This window comes from Pezoporus flaviventris, unplaced genomic scaffold (assembly GCF_033815535.1).
Source record: "Pezoporus flaviventris isolate CSIRO_AGI_PZ_B2104156 unplaced genomic scaffold, CSIRO_AGI_Pfla_v1 ptg000031l, whole genome shotgun sequence".
Lineage (NCBI taxonomy): Eukaryota > Metazoa > Chordata > Aves > Psittaciformes > Psittacidae > Pezoporus > Pezoporus flaviventris.
In genome coordinates this window covers 27,783,222-27,797,511 of record NW_026892579.1, presented here as the reverse complement: position 1 = coordinate 27,797,511, position 14,290 = coordinate 27,783,222, and the positions used below count along the sequence as shown (strand labels likewise).

The following is a 14,290-nucleotide window of genomic DNA, read 5'->3' as shown; positions in this document are numbered from 1 at the left end:
ACAGTACTGAATTACAACTCCCAAAACCCCTCTCATTTCCAGTGAGTTGTTTTAATTTTAAACCAAGGGTTTGAAGACAGAAAGATATTTCATCTAACACACAATTCAAGGGCTATCCCAAAAGGCATGTTTAATGTTTATTTCTGAAAGAAGCCTGTAGGGTTTTTCATGTAATTGGTTCCCACATTATTTAAGAAAAGTTGAACTGTTCACTATACTACTGGGCAAAATACCACATACATCATAACTGAAGCTGGCAGCACTGCCTGCAGTTAAGTCAGTCCGACATTTATCCATGTCGTGGTTTAAACCCAGTCAGGTAATTCGTTCTCGCTCACTTCCCCCCCTTTCTTGCCCTCCCCCTGCTCTCGGACGGACGGAGAGGAGAATCGAAAAGAATGCAACTCCCACGGGTTGAGATAAGAACAGTTTAGTAACTAAGGTATAACACAGATCACTACTGCTACCCACCAATGATAATAATGATAAAGGAAATAACAAGGGAACAGAATACAACACCTCACCACCCACTGACCGATAACTCGCCCCCCAAGCCCGACCAAGCTCCGACCGATACCTCCTCCAACCCTGCAGTCTCCCAGCCCTTCCGGCTAACTCCCCGTTACATCCTGGGCATGAGGTGCTGTGGTATGGAATACCTCTTTGGTCAGTTTGGGTCAGGTGTCCTGTCTCTGCTTCCTCACAGCTTTCCCTCCTCCCTGGCAGAGCATGAGGCTCACAAAGTCCTTGGCCAAACCAAAACATCCTTGTTATCAGCTCTGTTCCCGAGCTGAAAGTCAAAACACTGCACTACACCAGCTACCAAGGAGGAGAAACATGACTGCTACTGCTGAACCCAGGACAATCCATTACTGAACGCTTTTCATTATTGGCTGTTTCCAGTTTTACCAACCACAAGCCATCCCAAGCCAGATCCAGAAAACAAGGAGTCTCTAAATGATACCAGATTTTGTCTTTCTTCCTGCTCATTCCATAATGAGTGTGTAACAGGCAGTAAAACTCCTTACTCACTTGAGTATCTGTGGCTTTTTGCTAGAGTAGAAGCTATTTCTCCCTTCCATATTCTCCAATTATTCTGCTTTTCCATCCTTCATATCAGTCCTATTCCCCAACCTGTACATAAGTTTTGTTTAGACTGTGTCCTGGGTTCAGCAGTAGCAGTCATTTTTCCCCTTCTTGGTAGCTGGTGCAGTGCAGTGTTTTGACTTTCAGCTCGGGAACAGAGCTGATAGAGATGTTTTGGTTTGGCCAAGGACTTTGTGAGCCTCATGCTCTGCCAGGGGGGAGGGAAAGCTGTGAGGAAGCAGAGACAGGACACCTGACCCAAACTGACCAAAGAGCTATTCCATACCACAGCACGTCATGCCCAGGATGTAACTGGGAGGTAGCCGGAAGGGCTGGGAGACTGCAGGGTTGGAGGAGGTATCGGTCGGTGCTTGGTCGGGCTGAGGGAGGGCAAGTTATCGGTCGGCTGGTGCTGAGGTGTTGTATTCTCTTCCCTTGTTATTTCCTTTATCATTATTATCATTGGTGGTAGCAGTAGTGATTTGTGTTATACCTTAGTTACTAAACTGTTCTTATCTCAACCCGTGGGAGTTGCATTCTTTTCGATTCTCCTCTCTGTCCCTCCGGGAACAGGGGGAGGGCAAGAAAGGGGGGAAGTAAGTGAACGAATTACCTGACTGGGTTTAAACCACAACAGACTGCTTAAAGCAGGTGGAACAAGTCAACTTGATGATCTTTTTGTTTTGAATTTCCACTTGTACACTTTAGTTGGAATGGGAGCAGATGCCGAACTGTAAGAAAGGAGTTATGTCTGTCTTCTGAAGCATATCAATGTAGAAAGGGCAATGAGCTGAAAAAAAGTCCTTTCCCTGGACCCACTCAGAAGAAGAAATTTTTGAGTATGACAATTCTTGTTGTATCATTGCAACTGTATGTTGCATCAACTTACCTTAGCATAGTCTTACAACATTCATTAAAACCTTAGTGATCTTGGCAACACTAAAAAACCTGATTTTAACTGTTTGCAGTTTTTCTCACTCTGAATCCATGATCAGCTCCTCCTGATGGCCGTGCTGGACTCAAAAGCAAGGGCAAAGTAGTAATGCTCACAATGTTTGGAGTAAGTTCCCAAGCAGAAGAGAGGAGAAATATAAGTAATTTCACTTAGTTCAGAAAATTCATTTGTGAAAGAAGGAAGGACACTGCAGCTTGAAAAAAGAAAGTCTTTGTGCAGGTAGCAGACCACTGCAAAAGTATTTCAGTGCACTAAAAATACTTCACTGCACTGTGAAGTATTTTAGTATGTAGTGAGTGGGGTAAGCTAAAAAATGACATATTTGAGTTATCTCACAGGGACTATAAGATTAGATGTATTTAGTCAGAAGCCTTAAACAGACAGAGAATGATGATGGACTGTAGAAATTTCTTTGGATATATGTTGTCACACACATACTATAAATCATAGAATCACATCGTTAGGTTGGAAAGGACCATCAGATCATCAAGTTCCAGCCCCCCCCGCCATGGGCAAGGACACCTTGCACTAAAACGTATCACCCAAGACACCATCCAACCTGGCTTTGAACATCACCAGGGACAGAGCATTCACAGCTTCTCTGGGCAACCCATTCCAGTGCCTCACCACCCTTACAGTAAAGAACTTCTTCCTTATATTTAGCCTAATATTCCCCTGTTTGAACCCATTACCCCTTGTACTGTCACTACAGTCTCTAATAAAGAGTCCCTCCCTAGTATCCTTGTAGGTCAAATACTACCTGTCATCTAAATTTGATCGTAAATGAATTCTCTCTTTGAGTGCAAAACACAGGAGTACATACATACCTGTAAACATAATGACATAATGATTTAAAAAAAAAATTAGGGTCAGTTTATGTCAGGAGTTTCCACACATAATTCAGAAAAGCACTAGAAGATGAGTTTCCAGATAAAAGGGGCCTGATGTTAAACAGTGACTGCTTTAAACATAATATTTTTGATCACTAGATTGAATATCAGATTCAACTGAATTCACAGACTGCATGAAGTAATACCACTGCTCTGAAATCTTAGCAAATAAATGTATATTAACTGAAGCAGTTATATGACAATATTCATACTAACCTGCAATGAAATGTTCTTCCAGGTCCATCAACACATACACCTCCATTGTAACAGAGAACGGAGTTCAGTGCAGGCTCACTGCAAACATCAACGTCAACTTCACAAAACCTGCCAGTGTACCCACTCAGGCAAGTACAAACAAATGCATTGACAGCATCTTGACAGGAACCTCCATTAATGCAGGGAGTAGATTCACATTCCTGAGGAGAGACATAATAATTGACTACACTGCTTTAAACGCATTACTTATTCATTCATTTCAACAGCAAGTGCAAGAGAATGAATCTGGAGATTAGAATAAGTGTTAGACTTTATTGTCTGATAAACAAAAGCCTCTAATTTGGGATAATTTTTGTTTACACAAAGATCCTTTGATTGCAACTCATACTAATTTTTGAACTATGCTTGTTCTTATTAATTAATTTTGGAGACATGCAAATATATTGTTATATAAGCAGTCTTACAGCTGTAAGTATGTGCTTCCCACTCATGTTTCCTTTATTAAAAGTTTAAAACATGTTTTTGAACCATAGTTTATACAATTATTCCTTATAAGTTTTTATAATAAGGCCTATTCCAGTGAAAAAAAATCACATTAGTCAGGCAATTCTGGAGAGAGTACAAAATTACTTATATTAACCAATGCACACAAGCCTTTTATCAGTATTTCATGATAAATACTTTCTCATTATCAATTAATGCATAAAATTGTAAACAGAAACACATAGAAATGTTTATGTGCTCACGTAATAACAATTCCCTCTGATAAAGCTAACGTGAAAGTAATCAAATTCAAACCATGCAATGTAGCAGCAAATCAATGTTTCCCCAGAATTACAGGTGAGTTTAGTTAGTGCAGTTGCCAGTGCAAAAAATGTGGTTTCGCCGTTGAGCACAGAAACCTAGTTTTGGCCTATATCCCAGAGGAGGTTTGTTTTGCTGCTACCACTCAAACAGTCTAGCTAAATTCAGTATTTTAAATTTATTCTCACACTCCTGTAACTTTAGGAGGTTTAATTCTTTAAAAATATCCAAGGGCAGTCAGATTTCTTTCAGGTACTACACTTGCTTTGATAGAATGCAAATTCAGATATCCAGGGGGAATTGTGAGATAGTAACTTATTTTCCTATAAGCTCTCCAGCTGGGTGTATATAAGATGATATATTAGTGAGCATTACCTAAACTAATTGAATTACATATCCCATGGGAAGACGGGGATAGTTTTACACACTGCCAAAAATCCTGTGTCTAGGTTCTAGAAGTAGTCTTTTTGCTATATTAATTACATTTGGATTTGGCAAACATGTTTTCTTTGTTGTGCTCATAAAAAAAATCTCAATTCACAGTTCCAACTTTCTGCCTTTTTTTGCTGTTCCAGTAATTTCTCTTGTCTAGTGTCCTTAATTTATATGCATTTGTATCCATCTCTACTACTTCTGTTATTACAGCTTTGCACATTAGTAGAATAAATTATGAATCTATCAAATAAAATTAAATAGTACCAAAATTAAGTGAACTACTGCACTAGCATTATTGCATTCTGCGCCAAACACAGACGATTCCAGCTGGTTCACTGAACCTATCACAGGGCACAGCTAAGTCCAGCAGCCAATATGATGGCACCTCTGGGAAAGTATGTTTAAGAAAGAGTAAAAACCACTGTGTAGCAGAACACAAGAAAGAGAGGAAAAAGTGTGAAAACCAGCCGGCAGACACAAAGGTCAGAGAAGAAGGAGAGAGAAGTGGTGGTTCAGGCAATCTCCACCAGAGATTCTTCTGAAGCCCCTGCAGAAGACCACTGCGAAACAGGTTGGCCTCTTTAAGCCCATGGAGGACCACAGTGGAGCAGATATCCACACAGCCATGTGTGTGAATACTGCACCAGAGCAGGTGGATGTGCTCCAAAGGAAGTTGCAACCCATGGAGTGCCCCTGCTGGAGCAGGCTCCTGGCAGGATGTACAGCCTATGGAGAGGAGCCTGTGCAGAAGCATATTATCTGTCAGGCTGGGAGGAAGTGTTCTAGGTTTTCATCAAGAGTAAATTAATCTTCTCAAGTTGAGTCTGTTTTGCCTGTGACAGTAATTAGTGACCATGACCAATTTCCCTATTCTTATCTTGATCCATAAGCTGATGTGGAAGGGGGAGTGCAAGAGAAGCTGGGTGTGTGTCTAGCAGCCAGCCAAAGTTAACTCACCACACCTAATTTTATTCATAAACTAGAAAACATTCTTTCTGTCATATCAGAGCAAGTAACCTGTACTCACAGTTTACAGCATAACAATACTGTCCTTTGCAGCTCATTTTTAGAACATGAACAGCTTCAATAAGCTGTCTTATAAAGATATCAAATGATATCACAAAATGAAAATTACACAATTATCATTATTTGTATAGAGTTGTTTTGGTGGGGTTTTTGTGCGTTTTTTTTCACTTCACCAGTCTGACACACTTTACCCTCATTCAAATATCTTGGAGTTTTCTTGTATCTGATCTCCTAGAGTAAAGCAGGAGGGCTCCCTTCCATTAGGCTTTTTTCTTCTGTGTCTGTTTTTTTCTGTGTGTCGTGGTTTAAACCCAGTCAGGTAATTCGTTCGCTCACTTCCCCCCCTTTCTTGCCCTCCCCCTGCTCTTGGACGGACGGAGAGGAGAATCAAAAGAATGCAACTCCCACGGGTTGAGATAAGAACAGTTTAGTAACTAAGGTATAACACAGATCACTACTGCTACCACCAATGATAATAATGATAAAGGAAATAACAAGGGAACAGAATACAACACCTCAGCACCAGCTGACCGATAACTCGCCCCCCAAGCCCGACCAAGCTCCGACCGATACCTCCTCCAACCCTGCAGTCTCCCAGCCCTTCCGGCTAACTCCCAGTTACATCCTGGGCATGAGGTGCTGTGGTATGGAATAGCTCTTTGGTCAGTTTGGGTCAGGTGTCCTGTCTCTGCTTCCTCACAGCTTCCCCTCCTCCCTGGCAGAGCATGAGGCTCACAAAGTCCTTGGCCAAACCAAAACATCTCTATCAGCTCTGTTCCCGAGCCGAAAGTCAAAACACTGCACTGCACCAGCTACCAAGGAGGAGAAACATGACTGCTACTGCTGAACCCAGGACACTGTGAAGCATACAGTTTTTCCACTTTGATCTATCAAGGAATCCTTTGAGCTTATGTGTTGTTAACAGGCAATGACCTTGCAAAAAACTTGGCAGTTATAATGGACAAGCTACCAACATGAACTCCCATTGCAATGCTATGGAAAAAAATTGCTAATGCTATCTTTAAGTCTTCAGAGAAAGGAACTGTGACTTGCACTTAGATGATTATTCCTCTTTTTATGGCTAGGGGAAACTGAAACATTGTGCCAAGTTCTATAATCTGTTTATTATAAAGGATGTCAAAAATCTGAGAATATAAAATGATTTAGATACTAGATAAAATGCTTTACAGTAAGCTAAGGAAAATAGTACTTCATGGAATTTTTAGGATAGATTTTTTTTTTTTTCCCAGAGCCATTATTGCAGCCAAAGTTTGAGTAGCGACTGTCGCTTTGCCCTCAAATCCGCCGATATTCTTTTCCTTTTGAAGGTGCTGGATAGTGTTGAACAAGGCCCTGTAAGCATAGGCCAAGCCCCAGCACGTTGCCATGATTTGTCCATCTCTGGTATGGCCAGAATGACCACACACCTCATTTAAGTGTTTTACTAATTCGTCTGGATTTTGCAGTTGTTCGGAGTGAAATTCCAAAATACTGGAGGGGCCCACTGACCTAGATACTTGCCCATACTATCCCACACACCCTGCCACTCATGGCTGTCCAGCCTCAGGGAAAATCTCTCGGTCCTCCTACATCGTCGTTTGACCCCAGACAAGACCCAAACCTGAATCTGCTTAACTCTTGAAATCAGTAGTGGGCAAAACACACTCTGTATGCGTGTTAGCATGGTGATTCCCATCACCATCAGCAAACAAGTCTCAACAGCATTAAAAGGCCATTCAAAAAATTCAAAACTCTCAAATGTAAATGGTCTGGGGGGACGACTAGGAGGGTAAAAGGATGTCTCCTTCACAGGTTGAGCACCTGAGAAGGAGAAAAAAGATGTGTAATTGCTAAGCACCTCCATCATATACCTCCCAAAGTATAAAGGTGGTGACCACACTGGGAACATAAACCAGATCAGTTTCATGATCAATGATTCTATTGTATTACAAGTCATTACCATAAAGTACAATGGGATAAAATCCTTAGCCCAAGCCCCACACTTGAAAAACACTAATACAGCCAATACCGGATGGACGTAAGATATGGTATACTGAAACTGTGAGATCAAGAGGAAAAACCTTGAGAGCCAATAAATCAGCATTGTGACGAGTGACTATCAATCCAGTCAGATCTGTTCTTATCTCAACCCCTGGTGCCCCACGTTGGGCGCCAAAAAGAACTGTCGTGGTTTAAACCCAGTCAGGTAACTTGTTCACTTACTCCCAGTGAGTGGTGCCGAGCTGACAACAATCAAGGTCCGTGTCTGTCTCCCCCCCCCCCCCCCCCCCCCCGCACCGGGGCTCTCCCCTTCCCCGCTCCCGGAGGAACGGGGAGGAGGATCGAGAGAGTGCAACTCCTACGGGTTGAGACAAGAACAGTCCAGCAACAAATCACCACCGCTACTATCAGCTAAAACAATGATAAGGGAAAATAACAAGGGAAGACAATACGATACCACCGGCCAAGAAAACGAGTTCCACCCGGAACCTCCTGTCCTTCCTAGTAACTCCCAGTTACCCCCCACCCCGGCCATGACGTGCTGTGGTATGGAATACCTCCCCGGCTAGCCCGGGTCAGGCGCCCCGTCTCTGCTTCCTCACAGCTTCCCCTCCTCCCTGGCAGAGCATGAGCCTCACAGAGTCCTTGGTCAGGGTAAACATCACTTAGCAACAACCGACAACATCGGCTTCACCAACACTGTTCTCAAACTAGAAGTCAAAACACAGCACTGCACCAGTTAACACAAAGGAAAAAACATGACTGCTACTGCTGAACCCAGGACACATATATATCTCATTTTCACATGATAGTGCTGAAAACATAAATAATATATATTGGTTAAAATGATTAGACAAATTCATGGAATATAAGTCTGCTTCTAGCCATTGAAAGAAATAATCAGTGTGAGCTCTTGGCTGTAAGAAGTTCAGAACTCGGCTCTATGAGTGTTCTTAGGTTTAGTTTACCACCAAGAAAACTGAGAGCGAGAGAGAGAGAGAGAGACAATGGCAGTGCAGTTATTTTCACAAGAAGTATTACAAGTTATGGAGCATTTTAAATCCCAGAGAAAGTCAGTACAAAGCTGACTAACTGGATGCCCTAATCCAGATATATTCGCTAGAGATAAGGTCCAACTTTACTTCTAAGAGTCATCCACTGTAAAACTGTCAAAAGTAGTTGATCTTCCTCCTCAAGTTTTTAAATAAAGGCTGGAAGTATCTCAAAAACATATGATTTAGGCAAATATAAATTAAATACAATTATTAATTTCCCCAGGAAAGAATGAAAGGGCTGTTCAGCCTGGAGAACAGAAGGCTGTGTGGAGACCTCATTGCAGCCTTCCAGTATCTGAAGGGGGCCTATAGGGATGCTGGAGAGGGGCTCTTCATTAGAGACTGTAGTGATAGGACAAGGGGTAACGGGTTCAAGCTTAAACAGGGGAAGTTTAGGTTGGATATAAGAAGGAAATTCTTTCCTGTTAGGGTGGTGAGGCACTGGAATGGGTTGCCCAGGGAGGTTGTGAATGCTCCACCCCTGGCAGTGTTCAAGACCAGGTTGGACAAGGCCTTGGGTGCTATGGTTTAGTGTGAGGTGTCCCTGCCCATTGCAGGGGGGTTGGAACTTGATGATCTTAAGGTCCTTTCCAACCCTAATGATTCTATGATTCTATGAATATACAGACTTCTGATAGGAAGACAGAATAGTGATTTTCTGTCTTTATTTTTACTAAATTATTGTTATGGAACATGAAAGTCTTCATTGATTTTTCTTAGCACAGCATACCAATTCAAAAGTCAAGGCAAAAATTGAAAGAATATCAAGATGTCTGGTTTTGCAACTCTTTTAAGGGTAGGGTTTTTGAGAATCCTTAGTTCAAACAATGCAAAACAAGATCCACTACATTTACTAGAACACAGTAGTTTATTATTTCTTGTTCTCTGAATGTCATGGTGTAGTAAAGCTTGTTTGCACTAAGAAGGGGATGACTGTCCCTTAAGAGATCCCTCCTGTCATGGCACAGTCTACTGGCTCTGCTGGCAGGGAGCTACACTGAAATCTGGACTCTAGCAATTGACCTAGAAAGGCACAGCACTTTGTTCAAGGCATACTGCTCCCTTATCCATATCTGTGGGTCCATACTTAATCTGCCTTTGGAAGTGAGATCAGCTTTCCACAGATCACATTATTTCATTTTGAAAGCCACAATCCATAGCTTGCAATAATTATGAGGTAATACATTTTAGCAAATTAATAAAAATAGTGAAAATCCATATTTTTAAAAATAATGTGTTAGTTCAAATCTCTTAAAATCTAGAAATGTCTTTTTAAAGTTAGGATTTATTTTTTTTCCTTTTTTTTTTTTTTTTACAGACAGGACTGTTTTTCAGTAGTTGTCTTTGGAAACTGATTAGAAATGAAAAAATATTTCTGCTGTCACTTTTTAAATCTATTTCTATAAAAGAGATTCAAGGCAGAACAAAATTGTGATGATAACTGCTTTTTTTATTTAAGTGAAGTTTTGCCTGATATCAAAAAGGTAATTATGAAGTGGATTAATTCTGAGCATAACCAACCCATGCAAATCTACTATGAGTGGAAAAAGTCTACCGGAAATACACATAAGCTATTTACAAATGTATCTCTCAACATACTTGTATGCATGTAGTGCATTATACAGTTTAATTTCCTGCGAATACTTATGACATAAAGCCCCAAGTACTATTTACTGATTTCTTTGTAGACAATTATGAAGTGACTAACTGTATGGGAGGACTTGAAGAAGAAAAAGGTAGTAGCCTTAAATATTAATTCAGGGAGTAAAAGCAAGCATCCTGGTACTTGGGAGAAAACTGGATTCTAAGTGGAAATCACTGGCTTGTAGAAGGTTGAACCACACAGAGGTTTAAACCCAAAGTTTGATGAAGTTGAAAAGAGATAAGAAAGCAATTAAAAAATAGATACTGCACCACAAAAGAAAGACGCCTTCTAGAGTCACGTTTCCAGTCATTTACAATAGGAATGAAGGCAAAATTATGATTGCTACACATGTCTATTTCTATTTTAAATTTAACAAAACTACAAAGTGTATTTTTCTAACCAGTAAAATTATTACTCTATTTTTTCTGTAAATTTTTTGTTAATATTATCATGTACCCATATTGTTTACTTATTAAATTCCTAAAGCATTTTCATTTTGTGGATTAAATACACATACAACATTCTGTGGAATGAAGTAGGAAAACTGATTCCCATATTTTAGAGTGTTGGTTTTATCCAGCAACACTCAATTCAAAGTAAGTTGAAAATGACAAAAATATTTTGCTTGGAAATTTTTGATTATAGACACAAGGAGAAGATTAATAAGAATAAATTATACTTTTAAGTAACAATGAAGAGCAGGAACTTACTGGATCAGACCAGTGCTCCATCTATCCCAGATTTCTGTCTATAATAGTGGTGGAGAAAAAGCCACTTTAGAAAAATCATGTGAAATTTGCCACTATCTACCGTCTATGTCCCATGCATCCTCCCAGCAAGCAGAACTGTCTAATCAGACATGGTAAACAGTGCTCCATCTATCCCAGATTTCTGTCTATAATAGTGGTGGAGAAAAAGCCACTTTAGAAAAATCATATGAAATTTGCCACTATCTACCGTCTATGTCCCATGCATCCTCCCAGCAAGCAGAACTGTCTAATCAGACATGGTAAACAGTACTTCCCTGACTGGTTCATTTATCGTTCATTTATCATTCATTTATGGACCTATAATCCATGACTTGCTTAATTTTTCTGAACCTACTAAGAAATCACCTGCCTCCCTGGTCTTCTGTGGATGCAAGTTCTTGATGTTCTCTGCTTCCCACGAAAGCATTTTAAAATGTTTCTCCAATTCTTTTCATCATGTCTCCCCAGTTCTTTTACTACAGAATTTGGTGAAGAAATTTTCCATTTAAGTTTATATACCAGTGTCATAATTTTCTAAATCTTAGTTGTCTTCCCCTCATCTTTCTCCAAACAGAATAGTTTCAGAGAACTGTCAATGATTGCTCCAAATCTTCCTTCCCGGGTTCTGACTGAGAGTTCTGAATTCAACTGTACACAGCTATACTTCCCTAGATTTTTGTCTTACACTGATGATTATCCACCACCTTTTCACTCTTTCTATTTTGTGAGGTCTTTCTACATTTCTCTAATGCGAAGAATTCACTGTGTTTCTCTAGCTATGACCTTATCCTGCCCGAGTGCCCATTTTACACTTCAGCCATCAAGCAATCCCACCAGTTCTCTTCCTGAATTCCTGATTTTGATAGATGCGAAGAGCTTTCTATAAGTTAGAGTATCCTGCAAGAGGCACTTTTTATGTTTCGACTTTTTGATCTTCCTGCCAACTTTTGAACTAACATGTTTTACAGCCTTTCTGTTCTTCCTATGTGGGCAAGCTTTCCATTTGTTAAAATGCCAGTTTTCCCTGTGAAATCCTTATTTTTCTTCCTTAAGTCATCCAGGGGCTTTGAACCACTTTGTGTTCTTGAATTGTGGCACACATTTTACCTGGACTTTTAACAAATTATTTTTTGATAGCCCTGAGTCTATCTGTAAGTCTCTCATGGTTTTGGCTTGCTCCTTTTAAGTTATTTGACAATGCACCTCATTTTCACATAGTTTCCTTTCTTGAAATTGAATATCTATCCACAGGATTTATTTGGCATGCTCTTTCATGTTACTGTCATAAACCCAGGTGTATTATAGTCCCTAATAGACATAATCTCTGTCATTAACACCTCTTGAGCCAGATGCTGGTCTTCTCAGAGGCACACTGAACATTATTCATATTCAGATTTTTAGTTTTGTCATTCTTATACAGTACTCTTCTATATGTGTCAGCATTTCCCAAGCATCTAGTTTAAATATTCCCTGACAACCATTTTAATTTTCATTCAATATCCTGATTCCATAATGACAAAGGTGCAATCCATTCCTGTACTGGTTCCTTAAATTTCAAAAGCTTTTCTATTTTCAAATGCATTTGAATTGTTTTTGTCTCTACCAAGATATTAATCATGTACTGGGGCTCAATCTCTGTCTCCCTCCTAGGTCTTACATGGACATGGAAATTTTTCAAAGCAAGCTAGATGCATGTCCTAGACATGCCCAGCCTGAATTTGTAACCTCAAATATATCCTTCCTACTCTTCCCTCCATTAGTGATTACCAACACAGGTCACATTTATCAGCTTCTTTTCAGCACACCCAAGTAATATCTCTAGAAAAATTTTGAGATCCATCAACTTTCCAGATGCAAAGCATCTGTATACAAGGCTTCTCTAATGTCATAAAGCCAGTTACCTGTGCACCAGATAATAAAATAGTTTTGTTTTTTAAGATATTCTCTGTTGTTAGAGCATCCTTGTTGTAAGAGCATACTGTGAGCACCTGTTTACAGGCTTTTCTTATGTAAGAGATCAGAAATACGCCTACCAGTGAAATGTCACCAGAGGGCTGACCACTTTGGTGGTGAAACTCCTCTGCAACATTCTTGTAGGCCTCATGCATTTCTCTATTTCTCCAATTTCTAATCTCTATTTTTCTATTAATTCTCCATTTAATAGAATATATTAAATTCAGCCACTTACTTAAAATAAACTTACTACTTCAGGGTTGTTCCATGGGTGGGTAATCACAGATGTGCTTTGTAGAATAAAAGGGGTATCTCTCCTTCTAGTCTTAGATTTACCTATCTGAATCTAGAGCATAAATTCCATTATGTTTTGGAAGTTTGCATTAATTTAACTTCTTTCATGAAACTACTTACTTTGCTCAACCCTCTTTAAACTAGTTAATAATAGGTAAAAATACTCAAGAGTGTGAAGTCCCTCCCAGTACAAACAAGAGCATTCAGCTCATCTGAGGATCTTTGTATGTTCACAAATGATTGCCCTATATGTATATACTAAACATATAGACAGAATTCTTGGGAGGATATTCTACTTTCTGGCTACTATAGTCCATTAAGACCCAGTCAACTCAGGCAGTGGAATCTAGACTCACTAATGAAATGCAGATGTCCATTTTAAAATCAGCTGAACAGCTCTGCAGATCTCACTAAATATTCACCACATTCTTGTGGACTAGAAGTTCATAGACATCTAGCTTTCACAAAGACACCTTAAGTTAGGCAAGCTGAATCCTACCATTCTTCCCAATCAAAATACAGATAATTACATGTCTTTAAATGTCATGTCTAATATGGTAAGTCCCGGTGAATAATTGCTTATTTGCTTGGACTAGCAAAACACTGTTATCTGACTTCATGTGTGCATTGGGCTCTGGTGCCTTTTTGTAGAAAATTAGTTGTTTTTCCTGATTTCCCCCTTGTTTAAGTCTTTCATGAAAATAGAGAGAAAAGATCAGTAAAACCAAACAAAACAAAGTAATACTAGGAAGCTATCTGATCACAGCCTTCTATCAGATAGAGGGAGAAGCATCAACAAGCTGAATATCCTTCTGTGTAAAGACTCAAAATGCTTTTTGCTCCCTTTTGTCCATTACTAACCACAAGTACTATTGAACATATCAGCAATCTATGTTTACATTTATCAGACTGAAAAAAAAATTCAGTTATATATACTTATTTCAGAAATATGTAAATTTCAAAGGAAGTTGTGTAGTGCAACTATTTCATGTAGTGCTTTTCTTTTTGCTCTTTCTTGAATTAAATCCGTAAATGAAAAAGCAATGAGAACTGTAGTAGATAGGGAAGTCCTAATATTCACACTCCATATTAGGTGTGCAAAATTTACAGGCTGAGTCTATAAAGTGTTTATTTTTTTCCCTAAAACTATTAGGAAATCTGAGAAAGCCTTGACATGCATT

The 14,290-nt window shown here is 39.6% G+C and overlaps 1 protein-coding gene across 1 annotated transcript in view; it reads right to left on the bottom strand.

The window, feature by feature from the left end:
• Positions 1 to 14,290, bottom strand: part of EYS (eyes shut homolog) — an 828,128-nt gene that overhangs the window by 439,228 nt on the left and 374,610 nt on the right. Inside the window, exon 28 of the mRNA XM_061460547.1 lies at positions 3,148 to 3,347. Coding sequence (XP_061316531.1) covers positions 3,148 to 3,347 — 200 coding nt within the window. The remainder of the gene's footprint in view (positions 1 to 3,147; positions 3,348 to 14,290) is intronic.